Raw genomic sequence first — 26656 nt, forward strand, 5'->3', positions numbered from 1 at the left:
TAACCCCTCTTACAAATCTTAGAAAAAATTTAAAGAAGTTAGTATGTACGTACAAATCATGCATGATTTTGTGAGCAATAACAATTGGAAGAAAATTTTACTTACCACTTCCTTTGTTAACTAATAATGCCAGAAGAGCAAACAGAAGCAAGGCGTAAATCTACAAATGGAGAAAAACAATGGTGGTAAAATATCAACAGTTTTTTAGAAGAAAGTTTGTTAAGGAAGATCTTTTCAAAATTTGGTGTCTCTTTTTGTGACAGTCTGCACTTGTTATCGTCATTAACATTAAGTATTTTTACTGAGTTTGGTGTTTAGAATTTCTATAAATTGCAGATGTTTTCTATCGAAATTATATTTTCTTTGAAGAATGAATTTCCACGGTAAAACAAATAATAAAGTTAATATTACTTGTTCGAGCTATTCTAAAACTTATTATAGAAGGACAATTTCGCATTGAACGAAATGAACTGCATTTCAACATAAAATGTATATCTACATTTACACTAATAGATCAAGTCCACAAGAAAATCTAGTTATACTTGAAGAGGAAGATACATCGGTTGAAGAATGTATTATATTTCTTTTCGAATAAAATATGGATACTAAAATTTCTATCCATCTACATATATACACACAAATTGTGTGTGTGTCTGTGTGTTTATTTAAATCTTGCACCCTTCCTCCACCAAACTATTGGAAATCGATGCTATATCCCAATCCACAAGTGTAATTTTTAAAAGTGGTTTCTGTCAATACATTAGAAAAGTTTGAGTTGACTTACACAATTGTCATGATTTTCTATCTAATTAGGTGTGCAAGTAGTTTAGTGATGAACTCCAGACATTTGAGACTATGGTGCAGAAAATATGTGAACTTACAAATACTCTATGTGTCATTGTTGTTATACTGTCGAAGAGCACTCCCAATACTACTTACTTTATCGGTTGGAAGCTTAAATATAGTTCTTATCCAAGGTCGGCTTTCAATAATTCTTTATTGGTGCATTCTGGTAATGCAGGAAGTCTTTTGTTCCATCCATTGTTTCCATGCATCTCTTTCAGTTTTTTTGTTTGCGGGTGAATATTGACAAGGAAGGACACTTTCTAAAAATAGAATAACAGAGACAACCCTGAATCAACAGTGAAATTTATGAGAAAGAATCATGAATTCATATCAATTGACGTGCTTGAAATTAGAGCGTATATCGTCGTTTACCAACGATTACAACAAGCTACTTGGTGATGAGCAGTTTTGTTGTGTGAAGCGTGTAAAAACATGCAGACGTTCTGTGATGCACGTGGTTAAGGAATGGAAACACTTCTTGTGCATTGTTCACCTTACGGTGATATAAGCTTACGACATGTTGATCACTGTTGCTGCTTTGGTACCCACAATCCGATGTATTTTGGAAGCGGAAATGTATCTTCAAATTTTGCAATCTGTCCGACCATGTGATGACGACAATATATTTCCTCTTGCTTTCAGACTAAGGAACACTGACTGCATAGTGAACGTTGCAGCACCGTGTATGCGACCAATCAATCCTTGACCTTCTTTCTGTTTGTTTTGACACCAGCGAGTTTCTACCAATCAGTTATTTTTGTGGCAGCTGGTATAAGCATGTAAGTACGAGGGGCGATCAGGTTGCTCCGACCCTAACATAGAAGGAATGACGTTATGATTAATTTTTTATTTTGCTATTGTTTAGTGATCCTTTATATGCTTTCATTCTGAATTGTAAGTCTGAGTAGCGTACAGTTTTCTTTTTACAGGGGTTTAACTGAGTGAAGTTGTGTCAATGTGCCAGAATGGAGAAAACTGAGGTGAGAGCGGTGATCAAATATTTTGTGAAGAAGAAGTGGACGGTATCCAAAATTCATGAGGACTTGGTGGATACACTAGGGGACAGTACTCCTTCATACAGTATGGTGAAGAGATGGTGTCGTGAGTTTAATTGTGGGAGAGAGTCGTGTGAGGATGAACATGCAGGTGGAGCACCAAAAACTGTCATGACGACAGAAAACAATAACAAAGTCCACGATATCGTGCTGAAGGATCGTCGAGTCACTATCCGTCATGTTGCTGAGATGTGTGGCCTGTCATATGGCACTGTGCAAGACATAATAACCCAGAAATTGCAAATGAAAAAAACTGCTGCAAGATGGGTCCCTCGAAACCTCACCCCACATCAGAAGCTCACCCGAGTGCTCATCAGTCAAGAACTTCTTGACAACTTTCGTGCTGATATAGACGATTTCCTTCCCCGATTTGTAACTATGGATGAAACATGGGTCTATCACTTCGACCCAGAAACAAAATCACAAAGCATGGAGTGGAAACACCCACATTCTCCACCAAGAAGAAGTTCAAGGTGCAAACGTCAGCAAAAAAGGTGATGGCCTCAATTTTCTGGGACTGCAAGCGTGTCCTACTTGTGGACTATCTACAAAGATGGCAAACCATCACTGGCACATACTACAGTGACCTAATCAAGAAATTACGTGATTCCATCAAGAAAAAGAGGCGTGGGATGTTGACCCGTGGTGTGCTCCTTCACCAGGACAATGCACCTGTCCACACCTCACGCATTGCGAGGGCCGCTATCGCAGATGCATCGTTCCAATTGTTGCCCCACCCACCCTATTCCCTAGATTTGGCCCCCAGTGATTTCCATTTGTTCAAACATTTGAAGAGTGACATTTGTGGGCAAAAATTTTCTGATGATTCTGAGGTGATAAGGGCTGTGGACTCATGGTTGGAGGACCAGTCGGAAGAATTTTTTTTGCAAGGTATCCAGGTGTTGGAGCACCGATGGGAAAAGTGCTTTGGAGTTGCAGGGGAGTATGTTGAAAAATAATAAAAAAATTGAAACCCTATTGCCGCTCTTTCTATGTTAGGGTCAGAGCAACCTGATCGCCCCTCGTATATCTTATTTTAGGGATATAGAGCAAAATTTAATGTTTGAGCTTACCAATACTGCTGACATTTAAAGCATAAAACATCTTGAAACTTTGATATCAGTGGACTTTTTATCCACGTTATAGAAGCATATGTGCGGAACTCGGGGAACTGTGTTCGATTTGCATGTAATGAATTATTATGTATGATTTCTTTCATTAATAATAATAATAATTAATATAATTACGGTACAAAACTTCTTTCTACATTTACTGCAGAAGTTACGCACCAAACGAGAAATTCAAGTATATAAAATATATATATATATATTGAGTAATAGAATGAACAAATATTTTTACGTAATCCTTATGTGCATACAAGGTAGTAGTAGTTTTTTTCTGTTAAACTTTTATTGATACTTGTAACTTTTATGTCCTCAATTTTTAAAGATAACATCCAATAACTAACCACCATTCGAATTGATGCAAATTTGGGCTCTTTTTATTGCGTTTTCCATGGTTGAAAATCTGCGGGAAAATGTTTTCAATTTCATGCTGAATATTGTCCTTTAGTTGCTGTAACGTCTCTGGCTTATTTACATAAACCAAGGACTTCAAATATTCCCTAAGGAAACAATCTTGAGCGGGCAAATCGGGAGAACTGGCCGGCCATGGCAAATCACCAAAACGGGATATTACTCTGCCCGGGAAAATGTCACGCAAAATTGTCACAAATTTTTCACGTTCTTGTGGGATATACTTATTAATTTTCGCATAAAATAAATTTCGTGAGTATCTTCTATTTAACTGACAAAACTCTACTGATATAGACAACAAGATGTCGAAATAGAGGTCAGTTCAAATAGAATGATGACTTTGGCGCCACCCTTTATTTTGCTCAGTGTTCTGACAAGATAATGGAGTTTCGGTTTCCTACCCTGAGTGTTCTGACTACAGTGATGTTAACTTCCATATTCGCCTTCTTATGGCATTTAGTTTTCGAATCAGACAATTCACACATTCAGAACTCAATTTTTGTTTCTTAACCTACAATTACAACCTTCAAAGTACACAAACTGCATTAAATTTCAATTTGTGTTCTGTTTCTTAATCGAAAAATTGTCTTGAAGCAGTATGTATACGGACATCGCGTTTAGGGCCTCCTGATGGCGTAGCGTTAACACCATCGCCTTTAATCAAGGGTGCCGAGTTCTATTCCTTTGTAAGACAATTTTACCGTGGTTCCACTTGGAACTGAATTCCCAATCCAGTTCAACCCATTAGAGTAAAGGGATGAACTTAAAATAAACTTTGGCAAAGAAACTTTCTGATATCATGTTTACCAGTCACAATGAAAAGTGCATTTTAAGAGAGGCAGAAACTGAGTTTATATTACGAGAAAGAAACCCAGACAAAGATAAATGAGATAGAGATAGTGAGAGAAGGAGGGAGAACAAAACAGTAAATTGGCGAGGAATGTACAGAAATGTTTGATTGAATGCTTGAATGATTTTGAGATTGTCCCTTCATATTATAATGAATTAACAATCACAAACACATAAAACGACACAACACAATTCCTTCTGTCTGCAGGTCCAGGCCTTGTTAGTTTGCTAAAATCAGCCCAGTGTGTATTCCATGCAAGTAAAGTTTATAAACCCCGAAAAGAAAAGAACAGTCATCAAGGAAGGAGTATGTAAGAAGAAGGAATCACTGAGAGAGGAAATGAGGTGAAAATCTGATGTTATAAATAAAGAAATTCAAGAGATTTAATTAATAAAAATATAAGGGATGGTTAAGTGATCTTCCTTGACTTTCCGTGCGAATTTACATGTAGAATCCGTTATGGTGTGCATATGTCCTACTCCAAAGTGGACATTTCCAAGACTTAATTTACATCATTGCGTCATCACGTATGGTACTTTCTCCTCGTGGAAAGTAAAACAGTTGACCCAGAACAGTGCAGTAAAAAGAGAAGAAACACTTTACTGCAGTATGGCATATTTCAGCTCACGTCATACAAGGTTAATATATTCTATGCTTATAATGAGGAAATGCAAAGGACTGCATTATGGTCAAAGTAGGTCAGGGTACTATCATTTAAAGAATACATCAAGGCTTATTGCACAATTAGTACAATTTAATTTCCAATTGTTTCAAGGTTATGGACGACAAACAGTTTATAATATTATCGAAGGTTAAATTAACCGTAATAACCGTATCCAATGCCGCCGAGACCGTAACCAAGACCGGCACCGTAACCTGCTAATCCTCCGAGACCGTATCCACCCAAGCCTCCGTAGCCTCCAAGACCGTATCCTCCGTAACCTCCAAGACCGTATCCTCCCAAGCCTCCAAGACCGTATCCTCCCAAACCTCCAAGACCGTAGCCAACAACAGGGTGAGTGGCGATGGCGATTTTGTTGTTGTTCTGGCTGCTCACTCCGGTGATTCCTACAGCTAGAATTCAAGAGAAACATCATAATCGGACCAGAAATATTGTACATCAAGGAATATCGAAATAAAGTATAAAGGAATGCGTACCTAGTTTTGTAAACCAAATATAAAGTCCTCTAAACCCTCCATATTAGTACGAAACGAAACTTTCAGTAATCTGAAACAGATTACAATTTACTCTTTTGCAGAATCGACTTTGAAAATTACAAAAGTAAATTGCAACAAATAAAGATATCCAAATTAGTGTCTTGGTTCTGCACGTAAGTGAATTCACAATTTTTGTATTCAAAGATAAAAAATACATATAATTATTGTAATGAATCCAAAAGTAATTAATTAAATTCGTTTCCATTATGTTATCAATGAGCACAGAACGAAATTCTTTTCCATTCCCGAAGTTATGACCGATATATATGTATTCTATAACCTGTACAAATTTTCAGTTTTGTTCATGTCAAAGTATGAACGGTAACTTAAGTGGTATGATGTGCAAACTTCTGATGTTATTCTGAAAAGAATTGACATTAAACTTACCGTAGGTTGATCCAACGATCATCATCAAAGCAACAGCGAGGATAGACATCTACAAAAGAGAAAAATTGGAAGTATAATCAAGTTGGTGTTCTTAAGTCCTATAATTCCTAATCATATGGTGTAAACGAAATAAATATTTTAAAAAGAAGAAAAATCTATCTTATCAAATTTTTCAAATCTCATACTTTAGAGAAATAATCGTAAATTTTCCTTTTATAATGGTTCAGATGCAAATGTGCATTTTAAGAATATTTTGTTAATAAGAAATATAATATTTACTGGATTTGCTAGAAAATCTTTGTTGGATGGGGACTGCTCATCTGCTATACCATAAATTTTGTTTCAATATTAATAGTTAAAGCTTGAGTGTTCATTCCGTTATTACGCCTTTTGTGTCTACAGTTAAGGGTTGGAACGCACGACCGGGAATATTCACGTTTACAATTTTTGTTGCAATAATGTATTTTCTAAACGTGGCATGCAAATAGTTTGAAAATCTTCTGAAAAAACACCACACAAGCACATACTCAAAATATATTAACATTGTTTCCTTCAAATGTTAATTATTTTACGATCTTTTAAATTCGGCTTCTTATTTTGAGTTTAATATTGGTTTTGATTGAGTTTAAGTCTACTTGATGCACAGTAAAGCTAATCGGGACTGAACCTGCAGTGAAAGTGGGATCCGAACCATTGTGTGCCTCCACCGGGAATCGAACCCGGATCCCTTGATGACAAGGCAACGACGATTGGGCAATAGGTAATAGCCAGGGTGGAATATGTCGGCGAAAGCACGAGAAAGTTCAGCAGACAGATACCATGAATTGTTGAATTCCAAAATCTGCCTATCACCTATTGCCTAATAAAAACATGTGCACTTTAAGGCACGCTTATGCAAAATAGGAACTAATTCTCAAAACAGGAATTTATTTAAAAAATAATCCTAATATATAATAGCACACTATAAAAGTGCGTTACTAGGCTCGAAACAACATGAAACGAATTTGAAACATTCAAGCTTTGTTTCAATACAAAGGAATAACGAATTTAAACAGTAATCCCACCCTAGTGAAATGTATGCACTGAATATGAAAATTCAACAGCAAATATATTGCTTGGGATATTCACATGCATAATTTACAATTAAGTAAATGTATCGCAGTACAGCCTTATTGTCAGGTGTAGTACTAATAGGCAAAGTTGAACATTTGCAGATTAAAGATATCCTGTATACGTATTTAAATACGTAAATATTTGAAATCAACACTTACCACGTTCTTGAAGGCCATTTTTGTTTTTGTTTTGGTGGTTGAATAAGTTAGTGATGAGAGAATGGATTGAAGCTGCTTATATACCAATGCAGCCAGGAAGCTGACCGCTAAAAGAAACTGATGTTTCTCCTTGGCCTTTCATTCCTCGACAGAAATCGTTTCCTCTCTTTCGGATTACTTCGTCCGGATATTGTTACATGAAAAATACCTGAACTATCGAGGAGAGATTTGTTGTGAAATTTCGTATCCACTGTCATAAAATATGTAAATTAACACTTGTAATGGAGTGTATTTTGTAATTTCTATACTGTACTGTAATTTTACATCATGTTTCTACCTTTTTAGATTGTTTTATGAAATGGAACAGAGAACAATCGCAAAGAGAAATCTAAGTCTTAACACGGGAATCGATCACAAAACCCCTGATTTCAACAACTCATTATCCTAAACACTACATCAAGGAGAGTAGCTATCCACGTTGAAAGAACATTATCAAGCTTTATCTCTCAATGGATGAATTACCTAAACTGCTATATTCGGTGTCATATGCTGCTTTCCTTGTCACACTGCTGTAACTTTATTTCTGCGTTTTCCTTTATCAACTTTTTATCTTGCAGTAAAAATCTTTATTTTTCCTTCTGTCTGTTTTTCCTACATATCAGCATGTGGCATAGTTGGAAGCTACGTGGCAGAGTAACTCTGCACATGTTTTATCTCATTATGAATGAAATCACCACAAACATGATTTCGATCATAACGTATTGTCCTTGAGAATACTTGGTTTTGCTATTACAAATTAATGGTATTTGCCAGGCAAAGTGAGTAAAATATTTATATTTTCACAATGAAATTTATTTTTTTGCAGTTTCAGAAAGTGCAGGATTAATCTGATGGACGTGATCATGAACATAAAATATAGTTCAATTAATCAGTTTCCGAAACAGAAATTGTAGCACAGGAGGTCATTAGTATTTCGAACTAGAGCAAAATTAATATTTTAATCTTTTATATATAACGTTGAGATGGACCTAAAGGAAATCGGTAGGGATGGAAAAGAGTATATAGATCTTGCTCAAGAAAGGGACAGATGGAAGGCCTGTGTTGCTGCAGCCATGAACCTTCGTGTTTAAGAAGGCTAGAGAGTTAGTTATTTAGTTTATATATAACGTCTGACGGAGATTCACAGTTAAATAACAAGTGATATGTAACATCAATTGAAAATGAAACTCAATAAATAAGATGGAAAAGTAACTATTTTAATGCAGCGCTCTAGGACAGAATCGGATGACTCCAAAGATTCTGAATTTTTTTTATCATATTAACTATATTTTTACCACATTTAAAAAAAGATTCAGCCTGCGAAGAATTTTCTTCCTCGCATTTGTTTTCTTCAGGGTTGGGAATACACAGAAAGCACATGGCACTAAGTTTGGACTCTGTGGTAGGTATTCACATCCAGCCTCAATTTTAGTCAGCGCTGCAAATTCAACGGCAGAAACTTGCGGACGGGCATTGTCATGGAGCAAGAAACACTGTTTCTTGAGCATATCGGGTGGGTTCTTCTTCATGGTCCATGCAAAATGGATTTTCAGGAGTGCTACATAGTGGTAAAATTTAACTTTGTGTAAATTTCCTGTGAACTCAGTTATCCAGAACCATATTTTTTCAAAGAATAGTAGAACTTTCCCCACAGTGTGCTGTTTTAATTAATAGTCATAATAACGAATCCAGAATGCATTACAATCGCAATCGAAAATTCATTTAAAGTTCTCCTTCTGTCTTCTTGCAACAGTCTCTTAGCCTTGCCACAGTTGACATCTGTAACCACGGGGTGTTGCCATTATGAAAGTGCTTTCACCACCAAAATACTGCTGCACGACCAATCATTCATCACCGAATGCTTGTCTTGAGATTCCAAGCTTTAGGAAAAGTTCAATTACACATCCCTGCCGCAATATCACATGTTCCTCTTCCGTCATGACAACTACGAGACGCCTCAATTCGCTGTGACAGAATGCTGAAGACTACTGTGGTCCAACTGTATGTTTAGTCATGACACAAGTGTATTTCTGAACGTTTGATGCATTATGCTCACAAACGGAGAGTAGCACAGAATTGCCATGTCTATCTCTTGGACAGAAACATATTAACATCTCTATCAGCGCTCGTAAACACAACTTTTCGCCTTTGAGTGTCGCTAAACTTGCATGTCACTCGGACCGAGCTGCACTTTTCCACAACATGTGTCGTGTCGCTTCGGTCTGCGTGGCGCGCATGTACAGTTGTAGATTTGAGGGAAAGTGGTTAATCAAATGCGTGCAGTTTGATGTGAGATGGTCCTTGCCACCGGTTACTTTGAAGTGTAACATTCGTGTCGAGTATCATTTGTCGATTGTCATTTTGGTGTGAAATCTAAGACAAGAACAACGAAAATGGGATAAACTTGAATATTCATATTTCCAACAAGCAGCAAGCCGCTACAAGGAACTTTCTATAGTAGTGTTTTATGTAATATTCTCAGAACTGAGATCAATTCAATTTCTTGTCAGATAGATAATGTTTACTCTATATCTGTGCTAGGAAAGATCATTGTTATATAACTCCCTGCCTGCGATTATTAAGCAGTAGTGTATTGTCAGTAATTAACATGCAAAACTCAAGAGGTCTTAGTAAATAGAAATTAGCAATTCAGCTTTTCGTCGGATATGCAGGGTATGAACTGAAAAATATATTTTATTTTATCCTTTCATGTGTTTGTACATCCATATTATGTTTGAATTAAATTTGATGGAACATAATATACAAACTTCAATAAAATGTATACAAACATAGACTTCAATTTCTAGGTTGCGCTATAGCGTTGCCCTTCGATAAAACTACATCTCGGAAGTAAGTATTTAAAAAAGCCTTGCTTCAATAATCACATCATGCCTTGAATAAATAACGATTGGTGATGGAAGTTCTATAACTGTGATATCAGAATGAAGTTCGTGGAGTCCATGTTAGTAGCATGGATTCAGATATTTTGCGACAAAGTTTGTGCCTAAATGAATTCGTGTTCATGTTGGTGGTTTTGGTAATCAACGTAACTGTCATTATTGAGTTCCCAGTGCAGAGAATCCATACGTTATGAGTATGACTGAAAAACTGCAGTCAAGGCCTTCGGTCACTGTGTAGTTTGGCTCAAAAAGCACAAGAAAATGCATCAACCATAGTAAGTACCTACTCAACTATTTGAAACTTGGTGTATTAAAACCAAGGACTGAAAAAGCTATTATCTTATCTACCTAGATACATATTGGCAGCTAGAGTTACACAAATTTATGAGTATATTGTAAATTAGGTCAACTTAATTCAAATATTTCATTCCAATCCCATAATTTATTAACAATTCTACAAAATAAATATAAATATTACAGTTATCTAACAATATTTAAAAAAATATGTATGAGAATAACAAGAAGTAGAACAAGTACCATTTATGTGAATATTTCTCTTAATAATATATATTTTGTTATAGTTTGCATTCTTTGAGAAGGAGTAGAAGTACGGTAGCTAGTACGTAATGAAGTCTGTAAATACGTAAATATGTCAAGCTGTGTCAAAATCTGGTAAAAAATATTGTTTTTAGCCGTCTTCACTACACTGCATGCTTATAGTACGTAATACGTGATGAGATACCATAGAAATCAAAATATATCTCCTGAGCCAGGCCCGTACTCAGGATTTTTTTAGGGGGGAGGGAGCAACTCAGAAACCGTGGTTAAATACTGTATATATCCGGTTCCGTCCTTCTTTCTTCTTACACTGAAGATGCAGCAACAAAGTCTGCGAAAATTCTATTTTTTTCACTGTCTGATGAGTGTTGCCTTTCTCCTTCTTTGCTTTTTATTTAGCCCTTTTGGCCCTCCATTCTTTTATCCATATATATATATATATATATATTGTCATGAAATATATGTCAATTATTGATAATTAATTATTATCATTAATTAATTAATTAATGCATTTATATATGTATATTTATAAACATATACGTATAACCAAATTAATTTGCTACATTTCTAAACTAGCAAATTAAATCCTTTAACAACTGGTTCAAAATGTCAAGAAATTAGAAGATAGGCCAAATGTTCTTAATAAATGTTAGATTTTATTTAAATTTTGCTTTTGTTAAAAATGATAATTAAATTTCCATACTTTTATTGTGTTATATTTCTATAATGGTGTAAATCTATTATTGGCTCGAAAGGAAATATTTTCTTATCAGAGATGTAGCTAAAGATTTCACCGCCCAGGATTACAATAGATTTTCGCATCCCCGGAAACGAATTTGCGCTTCTACTACTTAGATGTAGCTGGCATACTTAGACATTGTAGAAAGTTTATGAACCTACTTTTTTCCGTTCAGTCCGACGAAAAGTAAAATTAGCATTCATGAAATGTGGCCAATAAAAGGGCAGTTGGTTCGGTTCTGCATCCCACATCATCTTCATTGAAGCAGTGTGTATTAATATTCAAATCCGCAAACTCGATTTCAAATTTAAAAAAAACAAACTAGGTGGACGGGAAAAAAAATTAGAAACTTTAAGAATACATTAGTTTCCTATTAAATTATCATGTAAGTGCTATGTTTTATTCGCGACGAAAGGAGGTTAGAAATGGAGGAGAAATGACAGATCGGTCTAATTTCTGTCTTCCAAGGGCCTAGGGTGAAAACCCCCTTCCTTACTAGTCCAATTTGATATAATTTTAAAATCTTATCTACGAACTGTAGAAGAAGTACCTTTTAACCCCATGATCTTACCAGCCCTAAAGAGAGAGAGAACAAGAGATGTATGCAACATTCACTCACAGTCAGACATCATTCTTTGTTCTTCCTTCCTTGTATGTGTTTATAATATTATATTTAGTAAATTATGTTTGAAGTCAAAACTAATTGCTTATCTTTGGTGTTATAACACAAACTCTTACCCTCGGAAAATTTTGATGAGGGGAAATTTTTAATACGATAAGATCGCCATGCGAATTCGTACCCTGAATGTGACCACCAACGCTATGGAATAATTCTTACAAATGAAAAACATGTCTGAATATGAATTAACCGAAAAAAGCGACATTTTCTCATCAAGACTGCAGTTCGAAAAAGTCAGAACAGGGAGTAAAAATGGTGAACTGTCCCGACCAAATTAGACCATTTAGTAGATTCGCATAAATAGTTACAAAATTAAATTACTAAATATAGTAGACTGCAGACTTCTGGAGTCTGTCTCTCTCCAGACACAACAGATTCATTTATGAAAGAAGAAAATAGAAATTCTTGCAAAATCTTAAATAATCGTCCATGTTATTTTTGTAGGTTTTCTTAGGTTTGCATTAATATATTTCATGGCTCGAGGAAGTGGGCATGGCCCTTTTGCCCCCCGCCCCCCCCCCCCCCGCCTGCGGTACAGGCCTGTCCTGAGTTGTATGCAAATCGTAAGTAGAACATAATTGTTAATTATGTTCATATCATTATCAAACTGTATAAGTGAAATACATTAGTGATATGTGTAAAAATGTAACGTAATGATTATACAACTATCAACAAATCTCCAAGTTGATGTATTTAATTTGACAGATTCTTCAGTTGAAGTTCTTATTTGTTATTACAACTCTAAAAATATATATTCTTTTCAATGTAACACATATAAATTGTATGGCTGAGAACACTATCAGTAACGTAGGCAAGTCTTTTGATTAAATTAAGTCTATCAGAACTATCTACTTGATTAAAATTCCACGAATTCCATTTCGATAAATCGTTATTGCATCATATTCATTAGTTAATATGGAAATCTACAGAAACAATACGTTTCACCGACAAATTAATTAAACCTTGAAACAACGCCGAAATGTATTCCAATGACACTAAACTTTCACCCAGTGAATTTCGTCAACATCTCTTCCTTGCCAATTTAGTTGGGCCCTTTATAAATAGCTTTCATGTTTCTTTCCTCAATCAGTTTAGCAGTGGTTTAGCTTCATTGTACACCTTCAACATGAGAACCTTTCTGGTAAGCTGTTGTTCTTACTTTTGTTAAGATAGAAGCGAGAACGTGGCATATGTTACGTAAGAACTAAAAGTAATGTATAGTGAGGCAGAGAGATAGAAATATCCATTTATGCAAAAGATAAAATACAATTAAATATTCTCACATCGCAATACCTGGATAATGTGATTTATAAGTAACAGAAATGTAAGAGATGAACATCCTAATTGTCATGTCAAACCCTCCTTGCAGACTTACGGGACTCTGGTGGCTGGATTCACAGACAGTATAATCACAGATTTTTTCTGTGGTATAATCCTCTGTGGGATTTGAGTTTCGTCGTGCATTTGTCTTTGTGATTGTCCCTTTATCCATTTCATCTTGTGACCATTCATCCTCATCGTTGCGATTAGCCAAATGCGTCGTAAAAAAGCTGTCGAATCAAATAGTTTACGCAATAAAGACTGAATGAATGATTTGATCTGTTATATTTCGGGTTGCTGCCACTTTTGGCTAATTGCGAAGATGAAGATGAATGGTGATAAGATGAAATGGTTGAAGGAACAATCACAAATAAATGTGTACGACAAACAACAAATCCTACAGAGGATTATACTGGCTGTAGATCCAGGCACCAGAGCCTCGTTAGTTTGCAACAATGCAGTCCAAGGTGTATTACATGGAAATGATGTTGACATTTGGGTGTATTTGGACCCCTTCCACTCAGTTTACCCAATAGATTTATTCCATACACAAATATAACTGCTAGGATTCAATTAGGTAATTACTCTTTCAATATACTCTTTAAATTAATTGCCTACAGACACATCTGATTTCTTGTTCTTAGCAGCAATACCAATATGTTAAAGATCCAGTTTTATCACTTTGTTTTGGTATATATAAACATTGTAGCAGAAAATTGAATTTAACGAAATCAAGCACATCGATTGATTGATTGATTTGCTTTATTTTGCTTCGCTTCTTGTGCCACTTTTGGCTAATTTGCGAAGATGAGTGATGATATTATGAAATTGATGAATGGACACAAACAAACATCCATGCTCAAGCCGGGATACGAACCCGGGACCCCTGGCGTCGTTGCGCGATGTGCTAACCAATCCGCCGGTTCAAGCACATCGAAATATGCACATGTGCACATATAATATTGAGTGCATATTTCATCATTAATAAAAATTACATCAAAAGCATACATAATACTAACTAATTTTCACGTACATTTTTGTATTCCAGATCCTTTTCGCTCTTGCTTCAGTCGTAGCATTGACTTCGGCAATTGTGGATTTCTATGTAAGTAGAAACAGTATACTTTTGAAGTGCATTTGAGTGCTTAAAAATTAGCTGCCCTACAAGTAGTAAAATTGATATAAAGCTGTAATTGACAGTTAAGGAATAATTGGTGATTTGTTTTCTAATTTAAAAATATTTTCAACAAATGTAGGTCACTTTAGAATAGTTGAAAGTAGTTCAAATTTCAACTTTTAAAGATTTGAATATAATATTATAAAGCTAACTTATTTATTCAAAGGAAGACAAATGTAATTATAGGTTTGGAATCCGAACAGATTACGTGTATCAAGGGTAATATCAGTCTGGATAGTCTGTTTAACACTTTTTATAATTGCAGGCTTACCCTAGATACCAGTTCGGCTATGCTGTTGGCGACAAAATCACCGGAGACAACAAGAACCACGTTGAATACCGGGATGGTCCTCTTGTGAAGGGACAATACAGCCTGGTGGAACCAGACGGCAGCGTGAGAATCGTCACCTACGGAGCTGATGACGTCAACGGTTTCAATGCCATCGTCAAGAGGATTGGCCCCAATGCTCACGCTGGTCTCGGTGGTTACGGATACCTGGGATAAACGAATCTTTACTCTTCCTATCTATGGTAGAATGAATACCTTGAATAAATGATTGTGCATTTGAGAAGATTAGTCTAATTCTTACCAAGCTCTTTTAATTACATATGTCCTTTATCAGTGGGAAGTGGAAAGCGCTTGTTACTAACTTTCAACTATACATTTCGTAGTAATAACTATGCACAGTTGGCATAACGTCTCACTGCCGCCTGTCGGGAGGGGGGGGGGTCTACTCCTCGGGTGGGTGATCTTAGGTGAAAATATTTCTATAATATTAGTATATAAAAGTGTTCTAGGGTACACTGTGCTTCATAATATTTCCATTCCATGAGTGATTGATGGCAAGAGTTGATGTCAAAGACCACCAGACCGAGGTTCTGATTGCAACTTCTCTACTATGACCGATATCGAGATGTGGAGACTACTCACACACGTGAGATGATATATAAATTACTGTACTTTTCAAGAAAACGGCTGTGGCCGTACAGGCTAGCTCTTTCCCTCCTGGGTCACTTGATTGAAGCCGAAACAATAGGCTGTTGGGGACCAAGACGTCCAGGGTTCGATGCCCGGCCATACCTGCACGGTGCACATAAACAAATAGAAAATATTATTGAAATGATGGAAAAGGAGGGGGTTGTATGTGAAATTATAGGGATTCTGAATCTTTAGCTGCTGTAATTATGTGATTATGTATCTACATTAAGATTTACTACATATGTCTTCCTATTGTGAGTGTGTTAAGTCCACCACTTAATTTTGGTTTCGGTCACTTACTCCAATGTGCTGGTACTGTCCACTGATGAAATATGGCCGTTATTGAATCTGAATGTCCGTGGTGTCGGTCACTGCGGTATGGAACTCGGACCGACGAACATCTTCTTCCACTGACCCGTGACACAGTCTACTGCAAATTGGGGTGTCAAAGCACTGCCCTTGGACGACGTGGAGACACACTTCCTTCTCACCAAAGTCCTGGACACTGACCACTTACATGCATACTTTTATATGTATAAGTTCTCTGTCTGTTTCGTAACGAAAACCATCCAGTTCATCATAACTCAAATGTTAAATGCTATACTCTGAGCATTGACAGACATTGACCCATTTTTTTACAACTTCTCAACACCGACTGTTCGCCACAACTTCCTGACACAGCCTTCCAGCGTAACTCCTTGACATAAACTTGTCACCGCAAATTCTCAACACAGACTCTTCAGTGCCACCTTTTAACACAGACTTCCAACGCAACTTCTAAACAACAAACTTTCCGGTACAACTTCTAGACACACACTGAATTCACTAACCCGCCAAAATTCAGATTTCGGTTTGGGTTTTGTACATGTCCAGTTTCTATTGGCTAACGTGGAGGAGGGGTTGGTTGCAGGGAAGAATGGAAAATCTTGGACGATGGGAAGACAAAGGCGTTTCTGGGAGAAAGTTGGTTTGAGTTGATGTTTTTATGTCCACTTTATGCACAGTAAGGCTAATCGGGACTGGACCTACTGTTTAAAGTGGGATCCGAACCACTTGTGCCTCCACCGGGTATCGAACCCAGGACTCCTTGATTACAAGGCAATGACGCTACCACTGCGCCATGTGGGAGGCCCCTACGTTTCTGGGAGAGAAAGTGAACAAATATAGCCATCCTCTTTTGTGGGCTCTCAATAGGGGGCAAGGCAAATGACCTTGGCTTGGCTTCTCTGGAACTGATGGGGACTTTGAGACGTGCTGAATGTTCCATACTAAAAAATGTATAAGAACATTATATATACAGGGTGTCATTTTAAAAGTCCGTTTTGCCGCCTGAATGCTGGCAACCTCACACATCATTTGATCGCATTTGTGACGTCAATTCCTGCGGCGAAACAGTGCACGGCAGTGTTGCAAGGAACACAATTTTTTTTGGAAAAAAATGACAGACTACCAACTACATTATGATCTGTAAAACGAGGATATAATCGCGTCCAGTAGACCGATCATCTAGGGAAACAGCCTACTAGCCAGAAGACCAGCAGTCATCCCAGGGTAAGGGAGAAATCATACGAAAAATGTATTTAAAAAAAACTATTCTCTATACGTTTCTGTGGTCCGTTTAATGGCGCCCACGGACCACGGAAACGTATAGAGGACATCAAAACAAACAACTTTTCCCAGTATCATTTTTCTCGTTGGTGCATCATTTCGTCGCTACACTCGTTCAAAAAAGCCCGTTTGCCGCCTGAATGTTGGCAACCACACACAACATTTGATTGCATTTGTGACGTCATATCCCGTCGTGAAGCTATGCGTTCCAGGGTTGGCAGGAACACACATATTCTGTGAAGAATGGACATAGCTACAATCAGCCACATTATGTACCGTAAAGCAAAACGAGAAAACACGTTCTGTAACCTAACAGGAAGTAAACAAACGATACGAAAAATGGTAGAAAGAAAATGGAATTCAAGTGGAAGTGGTCATATCGATTTTTTTTCTCAGCTTGCATGTCAAATATTTGCAAATCTAGTTACCAAGTTGGTATCTACAATTTAGTCTATCAAGTTCGTCCTTCTGATACTTGTTGATTGTGACACACTGAACAGATGACAAAATAGAAATGAAATAACTCAAAATTGCAAAGGTAAGCAACACATAATATAATGTATATTCAGGGCATTATGAGGCAAGTGACAAAAATGGTTGAAAATACAGGGATATAAGTAGTAGTAATATAAGCTCTCCGACATGTATTTATCTATGCACCGGATACACATGTAATAGTTTGCAACTGTCAACAGGGTATTATATTCGCTACTGATTCATAATTAAATTGTTACTGTGGTTGTACGTGTTTTAGCCGTAATGTAACAACGTGAACCTCGGATACTTCCGTTATAAGCACAAAAGTACCAAAAGGGATCTGGACACAAACCTGTAGATATCAAACTTGCAACGAGATATGCAAATATTTGACATGTAGCTGGGCGTTAACAGCCACATGTAAGCTGTAAGTCCAATAAAATTTGTTGTTGATATTTGACATGTAGGCTGACAAAATCAGATATTGCCACTTCATTTTGAATACTTTTTTTTTCGTATGGTTTCTCCCTTACCCTGGGATGACTGCTGGTCTTCTGGCTAGTAGGCTGTTTCCCTAGATGATCGGTCTACTGGACGCGATCATATCTTCGTTTTACAGATCATAATGTGATTGATAGTCTGTCATTTTTTCCACAAATTGTGTGTTCCTTGCAACACTGCCGTGCGCTGTATTGCGGCAGGAAATGACGTCACATATACGAACAAATGTTGTGTGTGGTTGCCAGCATCCAGGCGGTAAAACGGTCTTTTTTGAACGGCTGTAGCGTCGAATCGACGCAGCAACGAGAAAAGTGTTACTGAGAAAAATTGTTTGTTTTGATGTCCTCTATACGAATCTGTGGTTCGTGGGCGCCATTAAAATTATGTATGTATGTATATACAAAGCATTCCCTGACATTCGCTACGAGACTCGGCGGCAAGCGGCCCGGCGTCAGCGCTTGTATTTCCTGGTGAACGGGGTCCGCGATAGTCGCTTGAGTCTGCTATTAAAATTACAGTTTTCAAATTGTGTACTAACCTTAACTACAGAAGGTGTTGAAAATGATGTCACTCTGCTGCAACACTTTCCTGGCATCTCCGAAGGAAATTGGCATTTACACGTGCAAGTTCTTCTCCAGATTTCTCGTACAATACTCTCTTTTAACTCACGGATGGTGTGCGGATTGTCTTTGTATACTTTATTTTTTAGATTTTTTTTTATTATTATTTATTTTTAGGTTTAAGAATTTTAGCGGCTCTAAATGGTGTGGTTTTTGAAACACCCGTTTCTTGTGAGAGGTGGAGGATAGATTTCCGAGGAGACTGTTCTAACCTTTGTCCTATCTCATCGAGTTTTTTCTCAGTAAGTACACGTGGGTTTTTCTTTCCACTTTTATTCAGAACTGACCCTGTTATTCTAAACTTTTCACAAGGTTTAATAGTGTGGTCCTATGTGGAACGGGAATACCAGGAAATTTTGTTGCAAAACGTCGTCGCACTTCTCCACAATTTCTCTTTCCGAAGTAACACTCGAGAAGATAAATCCTTTGTTGTAATTTAAACTTTTGTGGTGCATATTAAGCCACAATCTTCAACACACGGACACGACACAACACAACTTCCGAGGGAGGGTTATACTGGCGTCAGTCTGCAACATCAACAGAAAGGGAAAAAGAGCGAAGGCAGGGAGAGCGAGAAAACAGACTGTAGCGTGCGACTGTCGCAGACCCCGTTCACCGGAAAAGACAAGCCCTGACACCAGGCAGCTTGCCACCGAGTCTCGTAGCAGATGTCAGGGAATGCTCTGTATATTGATAATAATGTGCCCATACAGGTGTACGAGTACACGGCGCTATATATTTATTTGGAAAGTACCTAGATACTTAATTATAGCCACTGAATATGTTTTAATCAAGATGAAAACATGTGACGAATGAAAAATAGCATATAGGAAATTGAGTAGCACAAATGTCAATCAAGGACTCCCCGGTGTCGTGCAAATGCTGTCGCCCCGGCTCCAATTTCCAGTGAAGGCACATAGTTGTTCGATCTTACTTTGAACTGTAGGACAGTCTCAATTAGCCAACAATGTGCATAAAGTGGACACAATCATAAGCAAATGTCAGTCATATCTTATGATAATTATATTCCTTTAAAAATATAATAGACGTTTTTAATTTTCTATGTTTCGTGAATTATTCAAAATCAACCATGTTTTTTTAATTGTGCAATGTTATTGTCTGGAACTACTAATAGCTTTGTTTCTGTAAGATATGATCGGGAATAGGTGCAGTTTTAATATAAATGCCCACTGAATCACTGCAATATGCCTCCCTGAGAATCAAGCTCAGAGACTCTTCATTATAAGGAAAAAACATTGAAGGGAGCGCTCCATCAAGTGAGATAAATGTATCTGATTTTCATGTTTTTCTTGGCTTGTGAACCACGAAGTTTTGAGAATTATGCTAATCGTTCGATGTATTTTTGTTTGCAAATAGTGCATTTTAATTTATATTGCAGATATTTAATTTGCTTTTCTAACTGCTTGCGTTAATTGCATTGTTCAGTATGAACAATAAATTAATAAATGTGATGAGGAAAGAACAACAAAAATATATAAGTGATTAGTCAGAAATTCCTTAAGGATCTATACAAGAGGTTCGTTCTGGAGTAATTGCTCTTTTCCAACGGTTAGGATATGTACCATTTCTTCGCGTTCTATCCATTACGCTTATCGCCATGGTTTCTTCTTTCTTCTCTCTTTCCTACAACTCAACTAAATTGCCCTCGCCCTCATTTACTTTGAAATTCATCCTTCTTCAAGCGATATTGATCCTGGTTTGGTATTTTTTATGAAAGATTGTCCTAGTAAAACCTGGAACCAGACATTGCAACATACAATTTGTGACTTGAAGTAAAGCTCTCCAATTTACATTACAACATTTATAATTAGGCAGGATACACTTCTTGTGATGAGGTGTAACCAGATCTCTTCATCCCATGGCTTGTTGAGATTGACTTGTGGTATCTCTCTTTTATCACTCACTACACTGCTTTGGATATGAGGTTACATGTGAATCGTATTCTGTGCCGATCGTTTCAATTACCTGCAATAATTAACATTTATTTGCCTATGTCTTTGGAAGATGTCCTGGTCTCAGATTACGTATTGGATCTCCTGCCTGTAGGTATACTAAAAATCTCCGCCCTCGTCAGTGGTCTCGGGTTCGAATCCCGGCATGGGCATGGACGTTTGTGAGTGTCCCTTCATCATATCATCACTCATCCCCATCTTCGCAATTTAGCCAAAAGTGACACATAAGCGAAGTAAAATAATAGAAGAAAATTGGAATTCCTCTGGGTGAATAAGCAATTTTCAGCGTTTAACGGGTTCGGAAGCATTTCTTCATTCGTCTCTTCGGTTTTTGTTCGAAAGTATCGTCGATTTTTTCGTGTAGCCCTTTCTTGATTTTCCCTCTGCCACTCTTTCTGAGGTAAGGAGTCCTCGGATTCGCTGTTTGATATGCTCTCCAGCTTTATGTTCTTCGATTTTGCATCATCTTCGGAATTCTCTACGATGATTTTCTACTTTATCACTTGTATTTTCTTGTTTTGAATATCCATCCTTATCTTCTCTATTTTCATGAACGAATGGCATTTTCTTTCATTTTTAATCTAATTTACGAATCTTCCGTTTCTCTAGTATTTGTTTCGGTGTGGATGTCTGCTTCCTTTGTCCTGTATTTCTTCCCCTTCCGCAGTTATTTCTCGGATAGGTTTGCAAGAAGGTAAAGGTAAAGTGTTCCCCTGTGCATAGCACCACGCCATGAAGGCGTATAGGGGGTGTGGGGGTAACGCCCCACACTTTCTTGATCCGGTCGTGAGTGGGGGTGATGTGATCAGCATCACGCCCCTGACCGCCTTTACCCCCCAGGGTTTCCCCCAGGTACCCATGTTATTCGACGCTGGGTGGGCGCCGGGGCCGCTTTCACCGTTAGAAAAGTTCCCGGATTTTGCAAGAAGTTATGACAAACACTGTCTTATTTAGCATCAAGCCATTCTTTCTCACATACCTCGTTAGTTAATTTGCTGTTAATTTTTCTAAGGCTGACGATGATCTTCCAAATGAATTTCTCAAGTGTCTTGGTATTATTTCAATCCATCCTCTCTCGTGTGCTCTCCTTAAATTTCTCTCACCATTACATCCCATAGATGCATACATTTTCAAGGAATTGTCTTGAGTATTTGTTGAGAATATTGGAAGACAATGTAGATCCTGTAGCTTGGAATCCTTGTTCATTCCTGTCTCTCTGTTTTCGCACTCTTCTATATTTCTTCCATTCAGATTTTCTTTTCTCTCGGCAGTGTTCTCACGTTTAACTGCTTCTGTCGCTCAAGTTGTTTGGTGCTTCTTGCGCACCGAAGAGAAGTGTGAAGCTAGGCAGCAGGAAATGCAAGGTGCATTAAGAGGGATGAAAATTATGATAATGAAGACCCTGAGGCTAAATGCGACGTAAGTGCTGCATTGATATGTTTCTTTTCTAGTTTCTGTACACGTATTGAAAGTTCTACGATCCTTTCTTCCTCACAGTCAAGCTTGCTCTCTCTTCCTATCCAACTTTTACATAATTTATCTCCCACACTACCCTGTTTCTTGTCCAATTTGACTCTGTATATTTACAAATAAATATGTGTATTTTTGTCACTGTTCTCGTCACAGACACCCCTGAATCAATTTCTACGTTCAAATATATTTCTTTATTCTATTGCAACAATTCAAATCAATAAACACACTTCAACATAGTAACTAAACTTAAAGAATAGTGTTCATTTCTCATATTCATGTTATTACGTACATTCAATGCTACAACATTCTCCATAAGTAATCCCGCTCGGGCTTGGTTGTTTGTGAATTTTCATTCATTAATTTCATCATTTCATCACTCATCCCCATCTTCGCAAATTAGCCAAGATGTACATAACGCGAAGTAAAATAAACTAAAAATCAATCAATCAATCAATTCTCCATAAGTAACTAGTTTTTGCATAAACTAAAAATCAATCAATCAATCAATTCTCCATAAGTAACTAGTTTTTGCTAACCTAGTAGCAGAATTAAGTATCATAACTTTGTGAATTTTAGTAGAAAGTAGATCAGACATTCCACAAAAAGTGAACCTAGATGTCCCAACCATAACAATGCTTTCTAGGCTACAACTTCAAAGTGAAATTGCTAAAAACACGTTCCAGACTGTTGACCGTTATTACTTACTAAATGATATGCTTCATTACATTTTGTCATGCTATTGTATTGTATTCTTTCCCACTGTTATGGTCGCGACATCTAGGCTCACTTTCTGTGAAATGACCCACATGATCTCGTCAGGCTATAATTACACCGCTACAGATTAATTAAATGCTTATTCTGCTTTCATGCGGAGGAAGTACGAAAGAGTCTATTAAAAGGCAAATGATCAATCTCATGTATCATTGAAGAAATTGACAAAAAATAACTTCACACATAATATCATTTATTTTTCACTAGTTTCAAGATCGTGAACAGGTTGTTCATACAGCAGAGGAAGGTATACTTAACCATAATATCCGTATCCAATGCCGCCGAGACCGTAACCAAGACCAGCACCGTAACCTCCCCATCCTCCAAGACCGTATCCGCCCCAGCCTCTAAGACCGTATCCTCCATAACCTCCAAGACCGTATCCTCCGTAACCTCCAAGGCCAAATCCTCCGTAAGCTCCAAGACCGTAACCAACAACAGGGTGGGTGGCGATGGCGATTTTGTTATTGTTCTGACTGCTCACTCCGGTGATTCCTACAGCTAGAATTCAAGGGAAACGTCAAATTTTGACCTGGAGTATTGTACTATCGTATTTATTTATTTGCAATTTTTAGAATTAGTAAGATGATATGAAGATAATTGTGTACATATAGCTACAGTTGATGAATTTAATTTAATAGCCCATTTACAAAAAAATTGTCATTTTAATGTGTATTGGAAATGAAAATGAACTTATATCAAATTTTACACTTATGATAACACTAGTTATGCATTAGGTATATCTGTACTAAATTTAGTTATTCAATATATTGTCTTCATTTTAGATACAAAGAAAGAATTTTGTATATCCTTAATCCATAAATAACCAAGTGATTAAGTTTCGAAAAGTTATCAATGAGAACTAATCTATAAATCTCGAATATTCAATGTGTTTCAAAAATAATGTTAAACTTTTAAACAAATTCTATCTAACCAAGAATATATCTAATAAAAAATATAAATTTCTACATGTGCAAATAACTTTGAAGTATTAACTCATGTTTGGCTGTCAATCAATTTTTTTTTGCCAGATTATGATAATCTGAAATTATACTTACCATAGGTTGATCCAACGATCATCATCAAAGCAGCAGCGAGGATGGACATCTGAAATTCGGTTACATAATACTGTATAATTTAAATCTTCTCGCAGAATGTCAGTAGTATATACAGTTCAATTAAAAATTATTTAATAAAAAAATAATCTATTGATGCATACTCACTTAAAATATTTTTTCTGTTCTCAAAAACTTTTCTGCTAGCTGAAATTAAAATAATCCCTTCAAATACCATATTAGAATTTTCAGTGTTAAAATTCAGTATTTTAATTTCATTCTCTTAAGCATATTCTGCCTCCAGATCTAAAGAAAACTGATTTTAAAATGTTTCCCTTCTTGAAAATATTTATTTTCCCTTTTCATCAGCAAACGAAATAAATTTATCAATTCGAATTAAATGTGGTAAGATATATATAAATACCGTCCTGATACTTGATATAAATTTCCATGTAGCAAACTATGGTTTAATATAAGTTTCTTTACACTACGCTGCAAAACCAAATTATGAAATTTTATCTCCACCTTCTCTTCACCTCTAAATTTCCAAAGGTAGTTTTTTTTATATATATCTACGGTAATGTTTTTAGTTTTTGCTATGATTTAATGGAAATAGGGCGACTTTAAGTACATTCACAAATAATTTTGAAGTTGTTGCGAAATTCGCTTGTGTTATACTTGGAGCAGGGTGGATAACAATCATAATTTTTATTTTTAAAAAACATAATTTTTTAACTTATTTTTTTACTTATATTAAGTTTTAAAATTTAAAAAACACACTTAAAATTTCTTGTGTAGTTTTTGGCACCAAGCATATAGATACAGGTTTTATTATGCATAGAGAGGCTTTTTATAGTAAACGGCAATCTGAAATATTTAAAGAATTTGATTAAAATATACACATTTCTGTTTCTGATTCTGTATGTGAACCTACTATGAAAATGCTTGTAGAGTGTGTTAATGAAGCTATTATAATTTGAAACTATAATAATTTCAGTAACTTTTCTTCCAGAGGAAATAAAACATTCTGGATGCACTCTATAATTGTAACTTAAATATGTCTTATAGGCTTTGTACGTAAATGAATTTTTGCAATTTCTTTAATGACAGTTAGCAAAATATCAGCTGCCATGTTTCTTTACAGTTTAATGTTAATTACATTATTTATAGTTTAACATGAGTAGTATTTTGTATATTTTTCTAAACAAAATGGTTGCTATTTTTGTCTACAAAAATTATTGAATTTTAAACTAAGAGAAATTTAAGTGTGTTTACAGTTTAACTATTACATTTCCTTTATGTGAAGTTCACCCCACCAGTACACGTTTCCCTTCTTTTTCATTCTCAGAGCCTAATAAATACCATTCAATAATTACGAGATTAATTGTACTTTCACCAAAAGTGATTCTGATATCTACAAAATCCTTTTGTACATTATTCTGTAAAGAATTTCTATGAAGTGATTTAAATCTGTGATTTTTTTTTAAATCAGCTGATTTAAATCTTGACTTAAATCGCGATTCAAATCAATACACCTTCCCTTAGAGTATGGAATAGTTATAATGTATGAAAAACATGAACTTTTGTGTGTGAAATATTTCTTAAACTTTAGAACTAATTTTCTATACATAAAAGAGTACTTGGTATGAGACTCTCTGAATACATCATTAAAATTCATGAGCTTTGGTGGTATTGTTTGATGAACTCAGATATCGCATTAAATATGACATAAAATTCATCTCTGTGTTATAGTCTATTGATAATTCAGTCAGGAATTAAATGTAGAAAATATGAAATCTACTATTATGTGCATAAGCAGATTTATTTCGTTACAGAAATTAACGAAAAATATCTAAACTAATGTTCTTAATTCGAAATAACTGAAACGAACACTTACCACTTTCTTGAAAGCCATTTTCTATTTCTTGCGTAGACGTTGAATGAATTAGTGATGAGAAAACGAAATGGAGCTTGTTTTATATGAATTAGCCAGGAAACTAAACGCTAAAATGAAATCATTGTTTCACCTTGGCATTCCATTCCTCTCTAGAAATCGTTTCCTCTCAAGTAGGTTTCTTGGCCCGAATCTTCATATGAACGAACGACTCCCTGAACTGTTAAAATATGTAAATTGTACTTCAATATGTGTTAGAGTGGCGAAGCGTGACATCTTCACGTAGTCATCGCAAGATTTGCCAAACGACGTCAGAGTCGATCTTTCAACGTGGAGGGATTGGGGGGACAATATTTTTCTTCGATAACCGCCAAGGTCATTCCAATTCAATGTAAAAGCTCATACCACAGATCTTACGACTACAAAATGCATAATTCTATCCCATACGATGACAATTATTAAATAGGATTATCTCGTTCAATATATGTGGAAATAGCAGATATTCGCAGTGACGTACCCAGGATTTTCGAAAGGGAGGATTACGTGTACTTAGTAATCTTGCCATCTTTCTCTACCTTTAACGATCTTGTTTTTATATTGAGCCTAAGCAGGGATTATGATTCTCACCAACCCCACCTGGAGCACGCCACTGGGCACTCGAAAGAATCTTGATGACTCAAGAGAAAATCTGCGATTTGGCTGTAAACATATGGATGGGGGCTGAAAAAGAC

At 36.3% G+C, this 26656-nt stretch overlaps 3 protein-coding genes across 3 annotated transcripts; 1 reads left to right on the forward strand and 2 right to left on the reverse strand.

The window, feature by feature from the left end:
• Positions 1 to 5019: 5019 nt before the first annotated feature.
• On the reverse strand, positions 5020 to 7209 carry LOC145991868 (uncharacterized). The gene is made up of 3 exons (XM_083127908.1): positions 7163 to 7209; positions 5892 to 5940; positions 5020 to 5360 (listed from the first exon to the last, which is right to left on the reverse strand). Exons 1-3 carry the CDS (start codon positions 7178 to 7180, stop codon positions 5104 to 5106), a joined length of 324 nt encoding a protein of 107 aa, XP_082984034.1. The 5' UTR covers positions 7181 to 7209; the 3' UTR covers positions 5020 to 5103.
• Positions 7210 to 13172: 5963 nt separating this feature from the next.
• On the forward strand, positions 13173 to 15138 carry LOC145991875 (cuticle protein 19-like). The gene is made up of 3 exons (XM_083127912.1): positions 13173 to 13218; positions 14446 to 14502; positions 14840 to 15138. Exons 1-3 carry the CDS (start codon positions 13204 to 13206, stop codon positions 15077 to 15079), a joined length of 312 nt encoding a protein of 103 aa, XP_082984038.1. The 5' UTR covers positions 13173 to 13203; the 3' UTR covers positions 15080 to 15138.
• An 8012-nt stretch (positions 15139 to 23150) lies between these two features.
• LOC145991883 (uncharacterized) lies at positions 23151 to 25972 on the reverse strand. Its single transcript, XM_083127921.1, has 3 exons — positions 25929 to 25972; positions 24035 to 24083; positions 23151 to 23477 (listed from the first exon to the last, which is right to left on the reverse strand). The coding sequence occupies exons 1-3, from the start codon at positions 25944 to 25946 to the stop codon at positions 23230 to 23232; spliced, it is 315 nt and encodes a 104-aa protein (XP_082984047.1). The 5' UTR covers positions 25947 to 25972; the 3' UTR covers positions 23151 to 23229.
• Positions 25973 to 26656: the final 684 nt, after the last annotated feature.

The sequence above is a fragment of the Lepisma saccharinum genome, chromosome 1, assembly GCF_977018435.1.
Source record: "Lepisma saccharinum chromosome 1, izLepSacc3.1, whole genome shotgun sequence".
Taxonomy (NCBI): Eukaryota; Metazoa; Arthropoda; class Insecta; order Zygentoma; family Lepismatidae; genus Lepisma; species Lepisma saccharinum.

Coding starts and splice junctions, on each gene's coding strand:
- LOC145991883 (XM_083127921.1), bottom strand. Junction 23,478..24,034: donor GATCGTTGGATCAACCTATG/GTAAGTATAATT, acceptor CTTGAATTCTAG/CTGTAGGAATCACCGGAGTG.
- LOC145991875 (XM_083127912.1), top strand. Junction 14,503..14,839: donor CGGCAATTGTGGATTTCTAT/GTAAGTAGAAAC, acceptor TTATAATTGCAG/GCTTACCCTAGATACCAGTT.
- LOC145991868 (XM_083127908.1), bottom strand. Junction 5,361..5,891: donor GATCGTTGGATCAACCTACG/GTAAGTTTAATG, acceptor CTTGAATTCTAG/CTGTAGGAATCACCGGAGTG.